A 23,433-nucleotide genomic window follows, 5' to 3' on the forward strand; every position below is an offset into this window, starting at 1 on the left:
GAGGTTTCAGGGGTTGTGGTTAACAAGGGGTTGACGTTGTCGCTCGCGCGTATGTGCGTGACGTCATGTTACCACTCCCCGAGGGGGGGCGTGGACGACTTGAGTGACGTCACGCACGGGGCTGGGTGACGTCACGCACGGAGACAGAGAGTCGAGGTCTCCGTATCTCTGTGTGGTGTGAAGTTGGGGGAGACAAAGGTGGCCGGGCGTGGTGCTGGATACCGACCCCCTTCATAGGTACTGCTACTCGCTACTAACAGCAGCACTTGCGACTGCAGCCTGTGTGAGGCTACCTGGGGGATCTTTGTCTGTGCGCCTGCTCCTGTGACCTGTGAGGAGCGGTGGTGCAGCGGTTAGCGCTACGAACCCGGCGACCCGAGTTCGATTCCTGCTCACGGCCAACACCGCCAGTGACGATTATCTGAACCGATCCTGGTTCTCCCCTAGGTCGACTCAGCCTCAAATGTGTGCCTGGTGCTGTGTGTGTGGTAAACATCGCCACTGGGGGAGAGACAAAGGCGGCCGGGCATGGTGCTGGCCACCCACCCCCTCGTGTGCCGCTCTGGCCTTCCGTAGGTGCTCGCTAACTTCACGTGACGGCCTCAAAGTGCACCTAGCCTGGCACAGGCGCCGTGGTGACGTCACCGCCACTTTGTGGCGAATGGCGGTTCTTGTTGTTGTTGTGTCTGCGCCGGTTTGCAACTTGCAGGCCGACCCTGCCCACGATCCATCGTGGGTTTAACCTGTGGGCTGAGTCGCAGTGTGAGCAGCTCACAGATCCTTCAAAGATCTGGACAGGGTCCCTATCATCGGCGAGCTCCTCCAAGGCTGCTTTGGCTGGGTCATGTAGCCCGCATGCCCAGCCACGGCATTGATCGAGGGGTGCTAAACGGGCGCGGCACGGGCTAAAGATGAGATGGCGCTGATGCGGTACGGGAGGATGTGGAGCTGAGTGGACTTGACGATGACTGGTACCAGCGGTGTCAAGATCGGCCTCTGTGGAGGAGGAGGAGGCTCGTGAAGGACGCTGCTACTGGGCAGTTGGAGGCAGCCGCCCTCCAGCAAAAACGTAACGCAGAGGAGCGACGCTCAAAACAACGAGCAGAGCGCTGGGCTACTAAGAGCACCAAGTTTGCACAGTAGGGGGCACAGGTGGTGCATCTGCCAGTCATCTCTGTCAGAATCAGAATCTTTATTTAGACTGCAGGAGGAATCCGATGAGCTATTAATCTCTTTTCTACAGATGTCCAGTATGGGCATGGGGAGTCAGTGATTTTCAACGGCAAACACACGATACACACAAACACACTATACACAAAAACACGATACACACAAACATGATACACACAAACAAACGATAGGAGTGCAAAATAGAACAAAAGGTAGGCAAGTCGCAAAATGGAAATTAATTGTTTAAGTTCGATTTATCAAGATTGGGCAAGGCAGCAAGAATAACAACAGAACAAGTAGCCAACCGCGCTAATCGGAGGTGCGGGGGAAGGACAACAAATTAAACACAACAACAAGCAGCAGTTCTAAAGGAATTAGTTTGTTAATCTAGAATCTAGATGATGATTTAAAAGTGCATCGTAGCTCCCAATGGCTTCCTGATACCGGAGAGGAAGAGCGTTCCAGACGTCCGCCACAAGCAGCAGCATCTGAAAGCGCCACGCGATGCAGCGACGACCACTGCCTTTGTTCTACAGTTAGCAACCGGTGTCCGTGGTTTCAATCTTCACGCCTTGTTTGCGATACTTCACAGGGGTGGGGCAAGGGAGATTCATTTTACTTCGTGTGCCTCACTCTTTGCCCCAGTCCCAGGACGGGAACGGTGAATGAGGGAGGAAAGATCAAGATCTACTGCCTGATCTGCAACTGGGTGGTGATCAGCCTGCCCGCCCTGGAGGACCACATGAAGCGGCACAGGGGCCTGACCGAGTCCGTGCTATACCAGTGCCCCCACTGCCCGTACAGCACGGACGAAGCGGCCACGCTGATCGGCCACCAGAGGAACCACGCCAACGAGAAGCCCTACAAGTGCTGGGTGTGCAATGAAGTTTTCGCGAATTCGGGAGACTTTTGCTCCCATCAGAGCGTGCACATGAGGCCCTTCGCGTGCCCCACGAGCGGGAAGGCCTCCTCCGCGTCGGGGAGCCTCCGGGCGCGCCGGCAGGCCGGCGCGGGTTCAAGCGTGTCGACGCCGCCGGCCCATCCCCCCTTCCTCAGCCACTGCACCCGCGGGATGGTAGGGGGCGTGACTGCCGCTGGGCAGGTCATGTCGAGCCTTGGGGGCAAGAGTCCCGCGGCGACCCCCTCGGTGACCCCCTCGGCATCGCTAACATCAGAACACGGAGAGACCCTCAGCTTCGAGACGTGGCCGGGGGTGAAGATGGAATTCGACGGTGAAGAACCTTCCACCACACTGCCGATTGTGAAGCGGGAGCACGGAGGGATCGCCAGCTCTGAGATGTGGCCAGCGGTGGAGGTAGAATGTGGGGGTGAGGATTCTTCCTTTAAGTGCTCGGTGTGCGATGAAGTTTTCGTGAATTCGAGAGACTTATGCTTCCATCAGAGCGTGCACGTGAAACAGGCGCGACGCGGGAAGGCGTTCACCCCATCACCAGGAGACGTCTCACCGGACGAGAGGAACCACGCGGGCGAGAGGCCCTACTGCTGCAACGTCTGCGGGGAGGACTTCACTCAGTCGCACCACCTCCTCAACCACCAGAGGATCCACACGAGCAAGAAGCCGTACGCGTGCACCGTGTGCGGCAAGACGTTCGCTCACTCGGCCGTCTTCCTCGCCCACAAGCGGGTCCACACGGGCCAAAAGCCGTACAGGTGCGCCACGTGTGGCAAAGCATTCAAGCAGTCGGGGACGCTCTTCAACCACGAGAAGACCCACGCGGAAGAGAAGCCCTATGGGTGCGCGGCGTGCGGGAAGCGATTCGCGCAGTCAAAGGGCCTTGTCAGACACGCGAGGACCCACACGGGCGAGAGGCCTCACAGGTGCACCACGTGCGGCAAGTCCTTCGCCCAGTCGGACACCTTGCGCATCCACAAGCGCACCCACACGGGCGAGAGGCCGTATGCGTGCGACGTGTGCGGCAGTTCGTTCACGCACGTGGGCACCCTCCACGTGCACAAGAGGACGCACGCGGGCGGGAGGCCCTTCGCATGCCCCACGCGCGGGAAGGCCTCCTCCGGGTCGGGGAGCCTCCGGGCGCAGCAGCAGGCCCGCGCGGGCTCGAGCGCGTCGACGCCGCCGGCCCATCCCCCCCTCCTCCGCCGCTGTGCCGGCGGGAGGGCCAGACTCCACGAGGGCGTGACTGCCGCTGGGCAGGTCGTGGCGAGCCTCGGGGGCGAGGGTCCCGCGACGACCCCCTCGGCATCGCTATCATCAGAACACGGAGAGACCCTCAGCTTTGAGACATGGCCGGGGGTGAAGATGGAATGTGACAGTGAATATCCTTCCACCACCCTGCTGATCATGAAGCAGGAGCGCGGAGGGATCGCCAGCTCTGAGATGTGTCCAGGGGTGAAGGTTGAATCTGAGGGGGAGGATTCTTCCTTTAAGTGCTCGGTGTGCGATGAAGATTTCGTGAATTCGAGAGAATTATGCTTCCATCAGAGCGTGCACATGAAGCAGGCGCAACGCGGGAAGGCATTAGCCCCACCGCCAGGAGACGTCTCACCGGACGAGAGGAACCACGCGGGTGAGAGGCCCTACTGCTGCAACGTGTGCGGGGAGGACTTCACTCAGTCGGACCACCTCCTCAACCACCAGAGGATCCACACAAGCAAGAAGCCGTACGCGTGCGCCGTGTGCGGCAAGACGTTCGCTCACTCGGCCGTTTTCGTCGCCCACAAGCGGGTCCACACGGGCAAAAAGCCGTACAGGTGTGCCACATGTGGAAAGGCATTCAAGCAGTCGGGGACGCTGTTCAACCACGAGAAGACCCACGCGGAAGAGAAGCCCTACGGGTGCACGGTGTGCGGGAAGCGATTCGCCCAGTCAAAGGGCCTCGTCATACACACGAGGACCCACACGGGCGAGAAGCCCTACAAGTGCTCCACGTGCGGCAAGTCCTTCGCCCAGTCGGGCACCCTGGGCATCCACAAGCGCACCCACACGGGCGAGAAGCCGTACGCTTGTGACATGTGCGGCAGCTCGTTCACACACTTGGGCACCCTCCACGTGCACAAGAGGACGCACGCGGGCGGGAAGGCCTCCTCCGGGTCGGGGAGCCTCCGGGCGCGCCGGCAGACCCACGCGGACTCAAGCGTGTTGACGCCGCCGGCCCGTCCCCCCCTCCTCCGCCGCTGCACCCGCAGGAGTGCCGGGCTCCACGAGGGCGTGACTGCCGCTGGGCAGGTTGTGGCGAGCCTCGGGGGCGAGGGTCCCGCGGCGACCCCCTCAGCGACCCCTTTGGCGACCCCCTCGGCATCGCTAACATCAGAACACGGCGAGACCCTCAGCTTCGAGACATGGCCAGGGGTGAAGGTGGAATGCGACGGTGAAGATCCTTCCTCCTCCCTGCCGATCGTGAAGCAGGAGCACGGAGGGATCGCCAGCTCCAAGACGTGGACAGGAGTGAAGGTAGAATGTGGTGGGGAAGATTTTTCAGTTCCCCTCTCGATCGTGAAGCAGGAACGGGAAGAAAGCCCCGGCTGTGAGATGCAGCTGGGATTAATGTGGCACACCGGAGGGAGAGTCTCTGTTTTGGGAACGGATGTTGAGGTCTACGTGGGAAGAGTGAAGGAGGAGGCTCCAAGCAAGCATGTCGAGTGAGAGTGAGTCCTCGAATGGGACCTTTGTTAATTTGGTGGCTCTGGTGGAGGATGTGGGCTAAGCAGAGGGGGCAAGCCTCGTGGAGCGGAGATTAAACACTCAAGAAGCTGATTGTTGTATATATTCCTTTTTCAAAAACATGTATTAAGTGATATTGCCTATTTTTAATTTAATAGATTTTCTTATATGAATGGATTCAGCGCGTTAAAAAAAAATGCAGCGATGCATACCTGCGAACTCCTCCCTCGAAACAAAAGGCCAAAAGGAACCACGCTTAGGGGCAATTAAGAGCATCTGTGTCCACAGGCCATGAGATGACCGCTGGAAGAAGGGGAAAGGGGTCGGGTCTTGATGTGATTTAGGCAATGACTTCAAGAAATTAGAACAGACAGACACGCACGTACACCGGACAAACGGTCACAATCAAATGGACAGTTCTTCCGTCGTCAAAGGAAACCGACCAATCACAGGCCGAGGAGCGAAATGAAAGGAATTCCGGTCCTTTGTGAGAAGACGAGCCGAGGTGAAACATTTCGGAAATAACAAAGAAGCCGAACCATCCAAATCAGTCTTGCAACGGCAAGCTACGGGGTATGGTCCTCGATCATACATGGGTGTCGAGTCTTGCAGAGAGGTGCAATGTGTTGCTAAATATTGAGTTTGGCGCTGACAGACGGAGTATCGCTGAAAGTTTTATTCTACATTTATCCTTGTTTTTAGTCGCTTGCAGAGTCAAGGACTGCGATAAGTTGTATTGTACTAAGCTATAAGAGTTGTGAAAAGCTAAGAGGTGTGGAAATACATTTTATGAGTTTTGGAGAGTGAGGAGCAGCCGATGAGCAGCTCACAGCAGGATCCCTCCTGGGGCAAGGGTGGGCGGCGCAAAGGATGCTCGCGCGAAGCAAGCTGCCGAGACGAGAAGCGACGGGGCCACAGGCATTCCAACTGTTAATCGACCTGGACGCGCAGTTAATCCGTGGACGTGCTTAATCGGAAGCCCCGAGCACACTCCAGCAAAGGTTGAGTTCAAGGATCAACAGTGTCTGGAGCCAAGGGGGTGATGCACTGCCACCCAGCGGAGGAGCTGCGAGTGCTATCTTGCGACGGGACCATCGCGCACATCAACGCAGTAGGAGCCGGACCCATCCTTTCTGCCAGCACGGGCACTGCCGCCAGCATGAACAGCGTAGTGACTCAGCAACCACCCCAGCGGTGGAGAGAGACTGACGGTGCAGCCGAGAACGCCGTGTGTTCGAGACACACACGCCAATCCAGCGCTGGGGACCTGACGTATTTTCGGTACAAGGAACGCTGCACTACGAAGTTCACCTTTGACCTCAGCAGGACAGTTAGCAGGAATAGTACGTGGATAAATCAAACCATACTGCCCGCTATAATTATTGGACCTCGTGGTGACTGCGGTCCAACACACACATACAACGCGCATATCGGTATGAATAAGATTGTTCCAAGAAGTTTTGTTTCGAAAAGGGTTGCCATCCCCAGGTGGTGTGTTAACTATTCGCTAGTCGTGAAAAGCATTGTTCTGTCCTTTGAACCGCATGAATACGGTCGTTTAGAAGTATTTTGGTCATTATGAGAATAGGTTTTCCCCTTTTTCTAGCAACAAAACAGGGGTTAAGATGTTAAAACACCAAACTGAAACCTTTTACAAGGAATCATGTCATGCAAACAGAAAACATTCTCATAATATATGCATGAATATGGTCATTTAGAAGTATTTTAGTCATTAGTTTTCTTTTATCACGTAATATTACCAATGAACTAATTGATGACACACTAAATATTTATAAGCATCTATGTTACGAATCTACACACATGAATACTATTGTTTTGAGATATTTATTTTAATCACAGAATTTTGCCCGTGAATTCATTGATGTCCCATTAGTCAATTGATAAGCATCTGTTAGCCAAACACACACACTCACATGTACACGATTGTTTCAGGATATTTCTTTAATTGCATATTCTTACCAATGAATTCATTGATGTCCACTTTTGCCATTGGACACATGTTTCTTTCGTGCGGTTCCGTATGAATACTGTAATAATTAAGGACTTGTCCTATCGTCGTGTATTGTCGCGCTACTATGAAGAGTTAGCCTATTGTTTTATTGCCCAGTCTAACAGAAGCGACCTGGCCATCACAAATGATACCTCAACGAAGTGGCCTATCATCACGTGGACACTTATATCAGCAGCCAAAGACTCTCTAAACGCCTGGTGATGTTGATTCTAAATGTCGGGGGGGAGGGGGGGGTGGAAACCGGAGGACCTGGGGAAAAATCCACGCGAACCACGGGGAGAGAGATACGTGCAAATTCCAAATATACAGCAGGCCATGTCAGAGCTCGGATTGAACCCACGACCTCCTGTATACCAGACGAGGTAGTTAACATCTCGCCACCATGTCACCCAAAAGCGGAGAAGGCACCAAAGCAAATTTTGAAACAACATCTTTTTGGGACCTTTGGCGATCTGGAGGTGTGGGCGACGCAACAGGCATGGATGGATAACGTGCAACAGACTTTAAACTTTGGAAAACAATCTAGAGCGGTGGTTATTAACCTTCACTGCAGCATTGCACCCCGTTGGTTCTCAATGGTAAAACAAAAATGTATGTTAATAAATATGCAGGGCTTGATGGAACAAAGTTGTTTACTTGCCCGTGCTTAATTTGTGTTTTTGATTATTTACCGTCTAAAAAAAAACCTGGTCATTTCTCGCACACCCCCAACAAAGGGAATCTCGCACCCTCAGGTGGTGCGTGCACCCCAGTTTAAGAACCACTGCTCTCATGGGATTGGACAGGGGAATAGGTGAGTGGGTGAATGAGTGTTAAGTCTGTAGACAGTGTTGAGTCTATGGGTAGTGTTGAGTCTGTTTCGATGATTTACCCTTCTAAAAAAGATTCTGCCATGTCTCGCTACCCCCAGAAAAGGGCATCTCGCACCCAGGTGTGCACCGCAGGTTAAGAAGTAAAACCACTGGTCTAGACTCATTAGAACTTACACGATTATGGTAGCGTATGTGTATTCGACGAGTAACTGGTGGTGCACCTTGGGGAGGCTTCACAACACTAAATAAGTTCTCAAAAACTCGCGGCAGAACCGGTTGAGATTGCAGCTTGTCCAGCGAAGCAAATTTGCTGCCACTTAATTTTTCTCGGTTGACTCCGTTGGTAATTCACGAACGGCGCGGTCTCGCGGGCGGGAGGAATGCATTGTGGCCACGTTTGGTCGTACTCGACCATCGATAGAATGTCCTACTCCACGCAAGACGCCCGTCCCCCCTCACTTCACACTCAACGGGGAGACGGTCGAATCTCGACCTCCGCTTTTTAGTTTCACGCCCGCGCGTATCTCACAGCCGGCGCTTTCCTCGGTTTGCTGCTTCGTGAGCGACTGGGTGAGAGGCCAGGATCTTCTCCGCAGGATTCCATCTTCACGCCCGGCCACAGCTCGCAGCCTGAGCTCCCGGTTTCTCGCAACAGGGGGAAGAGGCGCATGCACAAACGTCCGTGACATGTCGGGTTCCACTGAGTCACCCCTCTGCCCACCACCTTCACGAGCTCCATCTGACCCCGCCCTCCGTTTGTAACATTGCACGGTTCATAAGTCGTGTACAGCGCCATATTTCAATGCCCGCATGGTCGGTGTTGTGAAACGTGTTACGGTTCAACGCAACAAAAAGGTTAATGCACCGTTAACACCTCGTAAATTAAGAGGAAACGTCGTACATTTGCATGTAATACTGAACTGTAACAAATACGATCAAGTCAATTGTTTTGGCTGTCTGTCTCTCTGTGTCCATGCCTGCCATGTAACGCTTTTTAACTGACAAACTATTGGGTTTACGTTTCAAGAAAGTACACAAATACAACAAACTCAGCCACCGGATGACCACTTGCTATTTGTTTTTGCCCTTGGTCCAATCTAAACTAAGAAAATCACACTTTATACAACGTATGCTAATCATCATAACGTTGAGCCGCGTGCCAAAGCACCCATTTATAGAGTCGCCTATCTAGCCAGCACAGGAGGTCATAAAGGTCATGTAAACTCATCAGCGTTGACTGATGTTCATCTTTGTTGGGCGTAAGTCACCACCACCATGTCTTGCCTCCCATTGATGAAGAAGCAAAGCCCACAGTAGCTTGGGGTTCACAGCTTCCCACACCTCACCGCCATGCCCCAATGCCCCCATCATTCTAAGAGCCACTCTGTTATTTTGTCCACCCCTCAAGTGCTTGGAGGCACAACCTGGCCACAGACGTCACTGACGTGTCGTCAATCGCGCCTGTGTGTGCGTTACGTCATGTTACCACCGCCCGGGGGGAGGGGCCTGTGGACGCCGTGAGTGACGTCACGAACTGGGTTGGGTGACGTCACGCACAGATACAGGCCTCCGTGTCTGCGTGGTTGTGCGTCTTGTGTAGCGGTGTAAAGTTCAACATCGCCACTGGGGGAGAGGCAAAGGCGGCCGGGCGTGGTGTTGGCCACCCCCCCCCCCCCGTGTGCCGTTCTGGCCTTCGTAGGTGCTCGCTAACAGCACTTGCCCCAACAGTCTGGTAAGGCTACACGAGGGATATTCTTTGGTTATTTCCGTAGATACAAAATAAAAATAATAAATACAATAAAATAAGCATTTAAATAATGAAACACAAGCGGTCTTTTCTCTACGCCTGAGGAAGACTGCTTGTGTTGCGATCGAAACGTCGGGGGTTTTTTTGCTTTTATTTGTAATTACATTTTTAGGGGCCGTCCATAAATGACGTCACGCGATTTTGGCCGATTTTTGCCCTCCCCCGCTCGTCACGGCGTCACAAAAAGTCAGACCCCCCTCAAATATGACGTCACAAAGCTTTGCCCCCCCCCCCACAAACCATCTTTACATTTTGATAATAAAACATGCTTCAAATCGCTTGAAACTATTGCCATTGTAGTGCGTATTTAATGTGGCGCTGCACTCTGATGTTGTAGGAGAAAACATGTATTAAAAAGGAGGCGCTGGAAAGCTGAAATTTAGCATAACATTCACTTGAAAATATTCAACGTCTAACTAAAACTGCAGATGTTCAGAATATGATATATAAATTATCTTATTATAAATTATTAAAAGTAATTATAACTATAAAAAAAATACTTGAATCTTTGTAGTAGAACGAAGCAAAATGGAGAGTACAATTATAACAATCACATTAATTCCACAGAATGAAAAGCCCTGGTAGAATAATTTAAATCAAAATGTTTAATAACATTCATAAAAAAAAAATACAAAATGTATGCTTCTCCATTCTCCCATGCAGAAGCAAAATGCTCCTTCATGGAATAAATAAAAGGTGACCTTAGTAAATGTAAATAATAAAATAATTAATAATGAAAATGTATCTAAATTAGTGTTGTTATAACAATTATATTTATTTAAAGTTGTGCATTTTGACATGACATCACATTTCTAAAACCTCCCCCTCCCCCCCCTCGTCACACATCGTCACAAATGTCTGACCCCCCTCCCCCCCTTAGGTGTGTGACGTCATTTATGGACGGCCCCTTATTTTCTATCTACGTGACTACCGAAAGAACCAAAGAATGTGAATTCCTGCGGTCACGGAAGTTTTAAGTCAAATTTTATACCAGGGATCTTTTTAATTTTCGGGTCTGCATCTCTGTCCTCCTGCCAGCAGTGAGCCCTCGACACTTCACGTGACGGCCTCAAAGTGCACCTAGCCTGCCACAGGCGCCGTGGTGACGTCACCGCCACTTTGTGGCGAATGGTGGTTCTTGTTGTTGTTGTGTCTGCGCTGGTTTGCAACTTGCAGGCCGGCCATGCCCACGATCCATTGTGGGTTTAACCTGCAGGCTGAGTCGCAGTGTGAGGAGCTCACAAAGATCTGGACAGGGTCCCTATCATCGGCGAGCTCCTCCAAGGCTGCTTTGACTGGGTCATGTAGCCCGCATGCCCAGCCACCGCATGCCCAAGCAGCATCTCTTTGGCCGGATAGAGGGGGGCTAAACGGGTGCGGTACGGGCTGGGGATAAGATGGCGTTGATGCGGTACGGGAGGATGTGGAGCTGAGTGGACTTGCCAATGACTGGTACCAGCGGTGTCAAGATTGGCCGCTGTGGAGGAGGAGGAGGCTCGTGAAGGACGCTGCTACTGGGCAGTTGGGGGCAGTCGCCCTCCAGCAACAACGTAGGGTAGAGGAGCGACGCTCACAACAACGAGCAGAGCGCCGTGCGACTAAAACGCAGCAAGTTTGCACAGTAGGGGGCACAGGTGGTGTATCTGCTCATCATCTCAGTCAGAATCAGAATCTTTATTGTGACTGCAGGAGGAGGAATCCGATGAGCTATTAAGCTCTTTTCTACATATGTCCAATGTGGGCATGGAGAGTCAGTGATTTTCAATGGCAAACACACGATACACACACACACACGATATGAGTTTAAGTCCGATTTATCAAGATTGGGCAAAGCAGAAAAAATAACAGAACAGTTGCTAACCGTGCTAATCGGAGGTGCGGGGAAAGGACAACACAACAAAAATCAGCAGTTCTAAATAAATTAGTTTGTAAATTTTGATGATGATTTAAAAGTGCATCGTCGCTGCCAGTGGCTTCCTCATACCGGAGAGGAAGAGCGTTCCAGACATCCACCACAAGCAGCAGCATCTGAAAGTGCCACGCGACGCAGCGGCGACCACTGTTTTTGTTCGACGGATAGCAACTGGTGTTCGTGGTTTCTAGCTTCACGACTTGTTTGCGATATTCATAATAATGAATAATATTGGTCGCGAAAGCCTACGTGTTAAACTTGTTTGCGATACTTCACAGGGGCAGGGCGGGGGAGATTAATTTTCTTTCGTGTGCCTCACTCTTTGCCCCAGTGCCAGGACGGGAACGATGAACGAGGGAGGAGAGATGAAGATCTACTGCCCGATCTGCAACTGGGTGGTGATCAGCCTGCCTGCCCTGGAGGACCACATGAAGCAGCACAGGCGCCGGACCGAGTCCGTGCTGTACCAGTGCCCCCACTGCCCGTACAGCACGGACAAAGCGGCCACTCTGATCGGCCACCAGAGGAGCCACGCCGACGATAAGCCCTACAAGTGCTGGGTGTGCGATGAAGTTTTCGCGAATTCAGGAGACTTCTGCTCCCATCAGAGCGTGCACATGAAGCGGGCGCGACGCGGGAAGGCATTCTCCCCACCGCCAGGAGACGTCTCACCGGACGGGAGGATCCGCGCAGACGAGAGGCCCTACTGCTGTAACGTCTGTGGAGAGGACTTCACTCAGTCGCAACACCTCCTCAACCACCAGAGGATCCACACGAGCGAGAAGCCGTACGCGTGCACCGTGTGCGGCAAGACGTTCACTCACTCGGCCGTCCTTGTCGCCCACAAGCGGGTCCACACGGGCAAAAAGCCGTACAGGTGCGCCACATGTGGCAAGGCATTCAAGCAGTCGGGGACGCTCTTCAACCACGAGAAGACCCACGCGGAAGAGAAGCCCTACGGGTGCGCGGCGTGCGGGAAGCGATTCGCCCAGTCGAGGGGCCTCGTCATACACGCGAGGACCCATACGGGCGAGAGGCCGTACAGGTGCTCCACGTGCGGGAAGTCATTCGCCCAGTCGGGCACCCTGGGCATCCACAAGCGCACCCACACAGGCGAGAGGCCGTACGCGTGCGACGTGTGTGGCAGCTCGTTTACGCACTTGGGCACCCTCCACGTGCACAAGAGGACGCACGCCGGCGGGAGGCCCTTCGCGTGCCCCAAACGTGGGAAGGCCTCCTCCGGGTCGGGGAGCCTCCAGGCGCGCCGCCACACCCGCGAGAGGGCCGGGCTCCACGAGGGTGCGACTGCCACTGGGCAGGTCGTGGCAAGCCTCGGGGGCGAGGGTCCCGCGACGACCCCCTCGGCGATCCCCTCAGCGACCCCCTCGGCATCGCTAACATCAGAACACGGAGAGACTCTCAGCTTCGAGACGTGGCCGGGGGTTAAGGTGGAATGCGACGGTGAAGATCCTTCCGCCTCCCTGTCGATCGTGAAGCGGGAGCACGATGGGATCGCCAGCGTCGAGACTTGGCCAGGGGTGAAGGTAGAACTGGGGGGGGAGGATTCTTCAGTTCCCTTCTCGATCGTGAAGCAGGAACGGGAAGAAATCCCCGGCTGTGAGACGCGGCTGGGGTGAAGGTGGCACACGGGAGGCCGAGTCTCTGCTTTGGGAACGGATGTTGAGGTCTATGTGGGAAGTTTTGTTTCGAAAAGGGTTGCCATCCCAAGGTGGTGTGTTAACTATTAGCTAGTCATGAAAAGCATTGTTCTCTCCCTTGAACCGCATGAATAGAGACAGCTTTCTTTCAAGCCTAGTCTCAAACGGTGTCTCTGGTGTGGACCAATCCGTTTCAAAGACAATGCATATATTATCAGAGTATGTTTTTGTTTGCATTCTGACCACAAGTATTGTGGTTAATGCAGGCACGATTCCTTGTAAAAGGTTTAAGTTTGGTGTTTTAACATCTGAACACCTGTTTTGTTGCCAGAAAAAAGGGGAAAACCTATTCTCATATTTTGGTACTGGCAAAGGAGGTCTCATGATGATATTTATTTAATTGCATAATCTTGCCAATTAATTGGTTGATGCCCCCTTTTGCCATTGGGCACATGTTTATTTAGCACGTTTCCATATTAATATTGTCACTTTTAAGGACTTTCCTATCGTTGTGTATTGTTGCTTTACTATTGCTCAGTCTAACAACGTAACCATTGAGGGTAAATTGGACAGTTCGATGAGTAGGACATCTTCAGGAGTACTGTTGTGGCAATTCCGATCATAAGTGTGTTCGCATATTAGAGTGTTTTTAGATGTTCAAGTTACTTAACACAGCAGAGTCTGAGTGGTTTCTTCCTAAGTTCATGCATAATAATTTTAATTATAAGAACTGTATCCTGCGGCGAGATCTGAGTCCCGAGACTGGACATAATTACACTAAAATATAATCGGTAAAAGTTTAAGCGAGAATCATGGTATTATCACGATTGGTTATACACCCCTAGACAACGAAGCCGAGCTTAATTTACACAATTACAAACATTTGCATAATTTCTTAAATTTGCATACTTTCTTGAAATTACATATTTATTATTTATATATGTTTATTTTTAAAAATAATATATACAACATGACCGAGAGAGATAAATGTTGAGAAAATGCGGCGCGATACATCGGCCGTTCGAAATGGCGCAAGCGTGTCTGCACGACTGTGAAGGACTGAAGGTACACAAGGTGGAGGCAATATCTTTTGCTCTGAACCGATACACGTGAAGTGAAAACTACGTAGACTCTTTGTTTTACTTTACCAGGTAAGGCCCACCACTGAGTCATGTAGCTCTTTTTCGCAAGTGACCTGACCATCACAAATGATACGGGGCCGTCCATAAATAACGTCAAGCGCTTTTGGACGATTCCCCCCCCCCCCCCCTTCGTCACACGGCGTCACAAAAAGTCAGACCCCCCCCTGAAATATGACGTCACAAAGCTCTGCCCACCCCCCAAAAATCCAAAAATAAAACATGCTCCAAATCGCTCAAAACTATTGTCATTGTAGTGCGTATTTAATGTGGCGCTGCACACTGATGTAGGATAATTTTTTTTATTAAAAAGTCTATTTAATTAAGTAGAACGTGTTGTCTATATTTATTTAAAATTGCGCATTTTGATGTGACGTCACATTTATTAACCCCCCCCCCACCTCGTCACAAATATCTGACCCCCCCCCCCTAGGTGCGTGACGTTATTTATGGACGGCCCCTTATAGCAGCAGCCAACTGCTCTCTAAACGCCTGGTGATGTTGATTCTAAATGTCGGGGGGTGGGAAGGGGAAACTGGAGCACCCGGAGAAAATCCACGTGAACGACGGGGAGAGAGACACGTGCAAATTCCACATATACAGCAGCCCGTGTCAGTGCTGGGATTGAACCCACGACCTGTAATACCAGACGAGGTAGTTAACATCTCACCACCCTATCATCCAACGGCGGAGAAGACACCAGACCAAATTTTGAAACAACGCCTTTTGGGGACCTTTGGCGATCTGGAGGTATGGGCGAAGCAACATGCATGGATGGATAACGTGCAACGGACTTTAAACTTTGGTAAACACTCTAGAGCGGTCGTTCTTAACATTCTCTGCAGCCTTGCACCCCGTTGGTTCTCAATCCTTACAAAAAATATATCATGTTAATAAATACGCAGGGCTTGATGAAACAAATTGTGGACTTACGTGCCCATGCTTAGTTTGTGTTTAAGATTTACCTTTAAAAAATCTGTCCATTTCTCGCACACCCCCAACAAATGGAATCTGGGTGAATGATTGTTAAGTCTAGGCAGTGTTGAGTCTATGGGTAGTGTTGAGTCTATGGGCAGTGTTGAGTCTATGGGTAGTGTTGAGTCTATGGGTAGTGTTGAGTCTATGGGCAGTGTTGAGTCTATGGGCAGTGTTGAGTCTAAGGGCAGTGTTGAGTCTATGGGTAGTGTTGAGTCTATGGGCAGTGTTGAGTCTATGGGGCAGTGTTCGGGAGGTTAAAGGCGGGGCCCTGGAATCTGTCCGGCCACCAAATTGTCTACCGCATCGCACGACGTCACGTCTGTTTGCAGAACAAACATCATGCCCTTCGTTGCCATTGACGTCACGTCTCTTCGCACCCACCCCACCGGTCGTGACGTCACGTCACTTCGTCCTCCACCGGTCGTGACGTCATCACCCCAACCGCTCGTGACGTCACGCCGGCGTTGCTTGCTCCCACTTTCCCCCCCCACGTCATTCGCACGCGACGGAAGGAAGACGACGGAGAGGGAGCGGAGGTCGTGGGGGAGAGACCGTGGGAGAGAGACCGTGGGTGAGAGACCGTGGGTGAGAGACCGTGGGTGAGAGACCGTGGGGGAGAGACCGTGGGGGAGAGACCGTGGGTGAGAGACCGTGGGTGAGAGACCGTGGGGGAGAGGCCGTGGGTGAGAGGCCGTGGGTGAGAGACCGTGGGAGAGAGACCGTGTGAGAGAGACCGTGGCCGAGAAGACCCGAAGCTTTCTGTGGAGCAACAGACCAGGTAGCTTCCACACAGCGTTACACAGCCGATGAGAAAATAATGCCACTCGACTGATTCGGAGTGAGACCACTGCCCAGGTATGGAAAATTCTCCACTCTCTCCACAACTGGCCCCATCACCAATTTTGAGTTGTGGGGGTGGAGTGTCCGATGGTACAAAATACCCAGGCACATGCTTAGTTTTGGTGGGGCTGATGGTAAGGCCCCACCTCTTAGTGGCACTCACCAGTTTCAGCATCAGCGCCTTCAACTCCTCCTCTGAGTGAGCAGCAATCACCAGATCAGCATGCATAACACGGTTGATTAATAGGGGCCATCCCTTGACCGCACCTGGGCATCGATCAGCCTCAAATTGTATCTGTACCAGATGGAAATTCCTCCGGTACATCCACCAAAGGTTTCGCAAACTACGTGGTCTAAATAGATGTTAAATAATGTGGGAGCCAGAAGACATCCCTTTTGCACCCCAACGTGAACAGAGAATGGCTATGACTCCCGGCCACATAGTTTTACCTGGGCCTGCCCACCATCATGGTTGTGATCAGAGAGCCAGGGACTCCGAAAGCATTAAGAACAACCCAGAGCCCAGGCCTTATTGATGGTGTCATAGACCTTGACCAGGTGTAACAAATCAGAGATGTAGGTGCTGTTGGAATTCCCTACATCTCTGCTGTAGCAGATGGACAAAATATGACATCTGTCCGGGACAGCCCTTTCCCGAAACCACATTGGGGCTCCGCGAGCCTTTCCTCAGCGTGCCCGGCAAGGCAATGTTGAATAATCCTTGCCAGGACCTGTCCCAGCACACTGAGGAGGGAGATGCTCCTGTAGTTGTTATAGTCTGTGCGGTCCCCCTTGTTAACGAGGGGGACCACCAGAGCATTCTTCCAATCCTGCAAAACCTGTCTAGTGGTCACCATCATCACCACCACCACCATCACCGCTACCATCACCACCATCATCACAACCATCATCGCCACCATTACATTATTTAAGGCCACACTCATTACACATTAAGTGCTTGTCACAAATGAACCACAAACCATCACGCAAACTCCGGTCATCCTCACAGCAGTAGTGGCTTCTGGCTAACCATCGAACAAAAACGGTCACCGCATCGCTCACTTTCAGGTGCACTTCTGCGGCCGTCTGGAACACTCTTTAAATTTTAGAAAGCCACTGGAGCTATGCAATTTTAAATCAAATAGATTGTTCTCCTTTCCTCCGCACCTCCGATTAGTGCAGCTGGCAAAGTGCGGTGGAAAAAAAGTTCAACATATGTACGTACATAGAATAAGCTGAGTATGTTATGGCGAAAGTAGGTAAAGCGGGAGGGCGTAAATCAGTGCGTTTCTGCACTTCATTTAGATTATTTTAACCCTTTCCCGTTCTGAGACGTCTGCATGTTGCAGGGTGGGTGTCCCGTTCACCTCGCGGAACGTGCAAGCGGCTCAGCCTTAAGCTTATAGAGAGAGGCATAGTCGTAGTGCCGCTGTTTTTAAAGATGTCGTTACTCACCGCAGAGAAGCGTAGCGACACAACCGGCACACTCTACGATAGCCGGCGCCAACACGGCCCTCCCCCGCATGGCCTTGTGGAGGCCTCACCTACCGATAAAGTTATTTGATTTTTTCTTCCGTGTACGTCATCGGAAGGGGAACAGGATGATTCAAGATGCTAAAGGGGGGGGGGATTAATTTCCCTTCTCGTTTCCTTGCTCTTTGCCCACTGCCGATTTCCCACCGCAAGTGCCAAACTTGAGGACGCGATGAGCCTCAGTGTGGAAGCGGAGGGGACAAGAATCTGCTGCCCGGTGTGCAACTGGGTAGTGGTCAGCCCGCAGGCCCTAGAGGACCACTTGAAGCAGCACGGAGGGCGCACTGAGCCCATCTTGTACCAATGCACCCTGTGCCCGTACAAGACCGACATTCCCTTCGACCTCATCAGCCACCAGAAGACGCACGGCGAGAAGCACTACAAGTGCCGCACGTGCGGGGACGAGTTCGCCGAGCTGGAGTACTTCCGTGCCACCAGCGGCTCCACGTGGAGGAGAGGCTCCACCGGTGCCCCATGTGCAAGAAGGCCTTCGCCCAGCTGGAAACTCTCCAGAGGGTGCATGCGGGTGAGAAGCCGTACCGCTGTGGCGTCTGCAGCATGGACTTCACCCGCGTTGACCACTTCCGCAGCCAACCAGATAATCCACACGGGCGAGAGGCCCAACTGGTGCACAGTGTGCAGGAAGAATTTCACACGGTCGGACTACCTGCGCAGCCACCACAGGACCCACACGGGCGAGAAGCCGTACAGGTGCGATGTGTGCGGTAAGGCGTTCACGCACCTGGGGGGCTTTAACATTCACTAGCGGACGCACACGGGGGAGAGGTCCTAGGCGTGCACCGCGTGCAGGAAGGCCTTCGCGGAGTCGGGGACCCTCCATGTGCACTGGAGGGTCCATGCGAGGGAGATGCGCAGCCGGCGCTGCCTTTGCCGCCGCGGTTGCTCCCGCCGCCACCGTGCCACCACCGCCGTGCGAGCGGGGGACGACACTCGCCGGTTCGGAGGAGCCGCGGCGGGCAGAAGGAGTGAATCGTCCCAGGGAGATCAAAGTGATTCCCAAAGTCGAGAGCCCGGCGGCGACCCCTTCAGCACTGGAGGAGGAAGAATAAAAGGATAAAGTAGAAAGAGAAGGACGTCAAGAAGACGCCACCGTTGAGGCACGCCCGGCGGTTAAGGTGGAAAGCAGAGCCGAAGACTCTTCCGTTTCCTTGGTGGTCGTCAAGCAGGAGTGGGAAGGGAGCTCTGGCTGCGAGCTGTGGCCGGGCGTGAAGGTGGAATCCTGCGGTGCGGATCCTGGCCTCTTGTGGTCACTCGTGAAGCAGGAAGCCGAGGAAGGCGTCGGCTGTGAGACGCTCACAGGCATGAAGCTGGAAAGCGGAGGTCAAGCTTCGTCCATCTCCCCGTTGAGTGTGAAGCAGGAACCTGAAGAGGGCCCCGGCGGTGAGGCGCAGCTGGGGTGCACGTAGGCCGAAGGTTCTGCCCTGGGTGCAAGTCACGGCAGAGTTGTTGAGGAGCATGAACCAGCATCACACAAACTCTCCAGTCATCATCCTCGCAGCAGCAGCAAAGGCGGGCTTTGGCTGGCCGTGAAACATAGACGGTGGTCACCGCATTATCGCGCGGCGCTTTCAGATGCGCTTCTGCTGACATCTGGAACGCTTTTTCTTCTCCATTTTCAGGAAGCCACTGGAGCTATGCAATTTTGAATCGTATAGATTTGTTATCCTTCTCCCGCACCTCCGATTAGCATGGCTGGCTACGTATGGTGTGAAAGAAGTTCAACATATGTACATACAATTAGCCGAGTACTTTATAGCGAAAGTACGTAAAGCGGGAGTGCGTAAATCGGGGCGTTTCTGCACCTCATTGGGGGTGTTTCAACCCTTTCCAGTTCCGAGACGAGTGCAAGTTGCAGGCTGGGTGTCCAGTTCACCTCGCGGAACGTGCAGGCGGCCCAGCCTTAATTTTATGTTGCGCCGATGATTTTAAATATATTGTTACTCACCGCAGAGAACGGAAGCGGCACGACCTCCACACTCTACAATAGCCGGCACCAAACCACGCCACACGCCCTCCCCCCCGCATGGCCTCGGTTACCGATAAAGTTATTTTTGTTTTTCTTCTGGTTTTATTTCCGATGACGTACACGTACGTCACCAGAACGGGAAAAGGGTGAATCAAGATGCTAAGGGGCGAGGATTAATTTCCCTTCTTGTCCCCTCACTCTCTGCCCACCGCCAGTGCCGAACACGGGGACACGATGAGCGCCAGCACGGAAGCGGAGGGGACAAGGATCTGCTGCCCGGTGTGCAACTGGGTGGTGGTCAGCCCGCAGGCCCTGGAGGACCACTTGAAGCGGCACGGAGGGCGCACCGAGCCCATCTTGTACCAGTGCACCCTGTGCCCGTACAAGACCGACAAGCCCTTCGTCCTCATCAGCCACCAGAAGACGCACGTCGGTGAGAAGCCCTACAAGTGCCGCACGTGCGGGGAGGCCTTCGCCGAGCCGGAGGACTTCCGCGTCCACCAGCGCCTCCACGTGGAGGAGAGGCCTCACCGGTGCCCTGTGTGCAGGAAGGGGTTCGCCCAGGCCGAGGCCCTCGCGACGCACCAGAGGGTGCACGCCGGCGAGAAGCCGTACCGCTGCGACGTGTGCGGCATGGGCTTCACCCGCGTCGACCACTTCCGCGGCCACCAGATGATCCATACGGGCGAGAACGCCTACCAGTGCTCCGTGTGCGGCGCCACCTTCGGCCGCGCCGAGCACCTGCGCAGTCACAACAGGACGCACACGGGCGAGCGACCGTACGCGTGCGCCGAGTGCGGCAAGGCGTTCGCCAACTCGGGCACGCTGTCGGCGCACCGGCGGACGCACACGGGCGAGCGGCCGTACGCGTGCGGTGAGTGTGGCAAGGCGTTCGCGCAGTCGGGTGGACTCCTGGCTCACCGGGAGACCCACGCCAGGGCGAGGGCCCGCGCGTGCCCCACCTGCGGGAGGGCGGCGCCAGGGCGCTCCGCGCTGGCCCGGCGCCAGGGCGGGAAGGGGCGCCGGAGTTGCGTGGCCTGTGGAAGGACGATCGCCCGAGGGGCGGCGAAGACGGAGGCGGCGGTGGCGGCGGTGGCGGCAGGGATTCGGGGAGGACAAGCGGCCGGTGACGCGGACGATGGCGGTGACGACGGCGGTGATGACGGCGGAGACGGTGACGACGGCGGTGGCGACAACGGCGGCGGTGACAACGGCGGCAGCGGTGATGACGGCGGTGGTGACGACGATGACTACGATGGCGGCGGCGGCGGATGTCGGCCTGTGGCCCCTTCCACGTCGGAGAGGGGACACGGTCACGAGACATGGCCAGGCGTGCCTGCGGATGGAGATGGAGGGGATCCTTCCCTACGCCCATCAGTGGCGCAGCGGGGCAGCTGAAGATGCTGCCGGTTGCGAGCCCCGGCAAGGCGAGGGGGTGGACTAACGATGTTCGGGAGGTTCGCCCGAGTGATGCGGAGTCGCGGGGGCCACGGAGAGCGGTGTATGAAGCGAGTTCTTTTCTGAAAATTGGACGATTTGGCGGTGCCCGTGGAGGATGTCGAACTTCTTTCGCACCGTACATAGGCAACCGTGATTATCGGGAGGTGCGGGGGAAAGACAACAAACTAAACACAAATAGCAGTTCTAAAGAAATGAGTTCTCAATGCAGTACAGTTGCGTAGTGTAGAATAGTGTAGTGTATAGTGGTGTAGTGTATAGTGGAGTGCAGCGGTGGCTAACCGGCTTCTCCTGAGCCGCATGCAGATCTTTATTCCACCACATGCGGCTCCCTTCAAGGGGCATAACATAGAACGCACTATTACAGCGGCAAGGACATGTCTACCGTGCTATGCCAAAAACTGTCTATATACACACACTTATATATGTATACACTTGGCACTTTGCAGAACACACAGCTCCTTTTTGGCTCGTAGTCTGTTACGGGTTGGCCACCCCTGGTATAGTGTATAGTACAGGAATCCCTCGCCAACCATGGTTCCATGCACACACGGTTTATTACCTGTGTATTGTCGTAGGTCTATTCTTCCTCGGCGAGGCTTGTGTGTGTGCGGGTGGCGTGCGGCACACACACTCAGTCGGAGACGAGGTAGTCGCAGGAGGCACCGTCCTTCCCATGTTACTTTCCACCGCCACCAACTCCGGCCCCCTCTCTCACGACCACGCTGCCGTATGACCCGACCCAGACATGACCCTGTCCGCGTTGCACCGACAGCGTCAACCGGGACGGCTAACTACTGTCCGGCCGCTCAATAATCGGGCGAAGGCGGCAGCGACGAAGACGGCGGCGACGACAGTGACGACGAGACGAGTCCACTCCCAGAACTGGCAGCCCCGGAGCTCTCGCTGTCTGCTGCTTATATTCCCCTAGGAGTGGCTTGGCTCCGCCCTAGCCACGCCTCCCTTGTCGAACCCACCAGAGATAGTTCCAGGGGCCTCCCCACAAGGTCTACCGTGACTCTTGCCCCAGTTCATCCGCGCTGCCGGCACACCTGTGTATATGCTCAACGGCATGTGCGCTAAGTGTCTACCTGCAGTTGCAACTGCTGTACAGCAGTCAGCACTGTGTCACTACACCTGTATACCAACTTTCAAACCACGGGCGTGGGTATTACGTCGTTGCTTTACAGCATGACGTCATTGTCTCGTGTGACGTCATTGTGTGGCCGTGGTGCTGCGCGGCTGATCGGCTTCCCATCCGTTTTGTTGTATCGTAGTGCTGTCCTGTAATTCTCGCAGCGCGCAGATGGCGTCGCATTGCAACCACATTCGGGTTACTTTTGCCCCCTTAATCATGGAGCCCGAAGTGTGGTAGTGAGTGGCGAGGGTGAGTGAGGGTTGTGTCCGTGGCCCCGTAGTAAGACGGTGGGCTAAGAACCTCTTGCTCCTAGTCAGCCCTTCCCCCGACATCTCATCATCAACGTCGTTAACATTCAAGTTATGTAAAGTTAATAGAATATTTGTGTTATGTTATGTTGCATAATGTACCGTATTTAATTCGGTGTTTAGTGAATAAACGGGCAACTTAGTTAAGCTATGATGAGTCTGACTGCGGCTGTGGTCCCACTAACCCCCTATTTATCACAGGCCCTCTGTACTTTACCAACCGGTGATTTTCCTACCGCGCAATTTTCCAGGAACCTAACCCCCCCACGCGGTTGACGAGGAATTTCTGTACTTGCATTTGCGATACAAGATGATAAAACTGGAATTAAGAGATCGGACCGAGTCATTGTTCTCATTCGGAATTCCTGCGTCTTGTCCCGAAGATGCTTGATGAACAGTGCACTAAACCTTTCCCATCGTGGGCAGGGGTTACGTTCCTGCGAATAGAAACGCAGTCGGCAAATCCGCAATCCACAAACTCGAAGGCATCAAATGTAAATCAAGTGGGGCTGGTTTACGGTTCGTGATACAACAGCCACCCCACCTTCCGTTTTATGTTACCCTACGTCAGGGGAGGGGAACGTCCAGCCCGAAGGCGGTATGAGGCCCACAAAATGATTTGGTTTGGCCCTCCCAAAGAAACCGCATCCCACAGGGGATTAAGAGGGTTCACTTAACTATGTACACTCGGGAAATTTCCGGGCAATCGTTGCCGACGATCGTCACCGGTGACGGATTAAACCAATCGGATTGGAAGTCATTATCCTCGGTTGCTGCCCACCGGTGGGCAGCTTCAATCAGAATTGCTCAGATTTGGGGCCAACGAGACGTTTTATTATTACGTTTGCAGTCTGACGGAAAAGTCTTCAACAACCACCATCCTGAATTTGACAATGCGGTCATTTTACGTTGCGTCATTCACACCAATAGGACCCCAATAGCACCGTGCATTAATTACGCATGAGGGCAAAATCCCAGCATGCAGCCACTACAACATCGAGCAAGCAAGAACCCTGATGAA

At 53.5% G+C, this 23,433-nt stretch overlaps 2 protein-coding genes across 2 annotated transcripts; both read left to right on the top strand.

The window, feature by feature from the left end:
- Window positions 1-113: 113 nt before the first annotated feature.
- On the top strand, window positions 114-22,745 carry LOC144733734 (uncharacterized). Its single transcript, XM_078615757.1, has 4 exons — window positions 114-237; window positions 11,705-13,007; window positions 15,553-15,719; window positions 19,724-22,745. Exons 2-4 carry the CDS (start codon window positions 11,721-11,723, stop codon window positions 20,904-20,906), a joined length of 2,637 nt encoding a protein of 878 aa, XP_078471883.1. The 5' UTR covers window positions 114-237; window positions 11,705-11,720; the 3' UTR covers window positions 20,907-22,745.
- On the top strand, window positions 234-8,602 carry LOC144733617 (uncharacterized). Its single transcript, XM_078615636.1, has one exon. The coding sequence runs from the start codon at window positions 1,913-1,915 to the stop codon at window positions 4,790-4,792; it is 2,880 nt and encodes a 959-aa protein (XP_078471762.1). The 5' UTR covers window positions 234-1,912; the 3' UTR covers window positions 4,793-8,602.
- Window positions 22,746-23,433: the final 688 nt, after the last annotated feature.

The sequence above is a fragment of the Lampetra planeri genome, chromosome 48, assembly GCF_965212315.1.
Source record: "Lampetra planeri chromosome 48, kcLamPlan1.2.h2, whole genome shotgun sequence".
NCBI classification, from domain to species: domain Eukaryota; kingdom Metazoa; phylum Chordata; class Hyperoartia; order Petromyzontiformes; family Petromyzontidae; genus Lampetra; species Lampetra planeri.

Excerpts from the sequence above, each read along its gene's own strand:
- LOC144733734 (XM_078615757.1), top strand. The coding sequence starts at position 11,721 with ATGAACGAGGGAGGAGAGATGAAGATCTACTGCCCGATCTGCAACTGG. Across the intron at positions 13,008-15,552 it reads GCTGTGAGACGCGGCTGGGG|ACTTCGTCCTCCACCGGTCG; the intron begins TGAAGGTGGCAC and ends TGACGTCACGTC. Across the intron at positions 15,720-19,723 it reads CCGTGGGAGAGAGACCGTGG|TGCCGAACACGGGGACACGA; the intron begins GTGAGAGACCGT and ends GCCCACCGCCAG.
- LOC144733617 (XM_078615636.1), top strand. The coding sequence starts at position 1,913 with ATGAAGCGGCACAGGGGCCTGACCGAGTCCGTGCTATACCAGTGCCCC.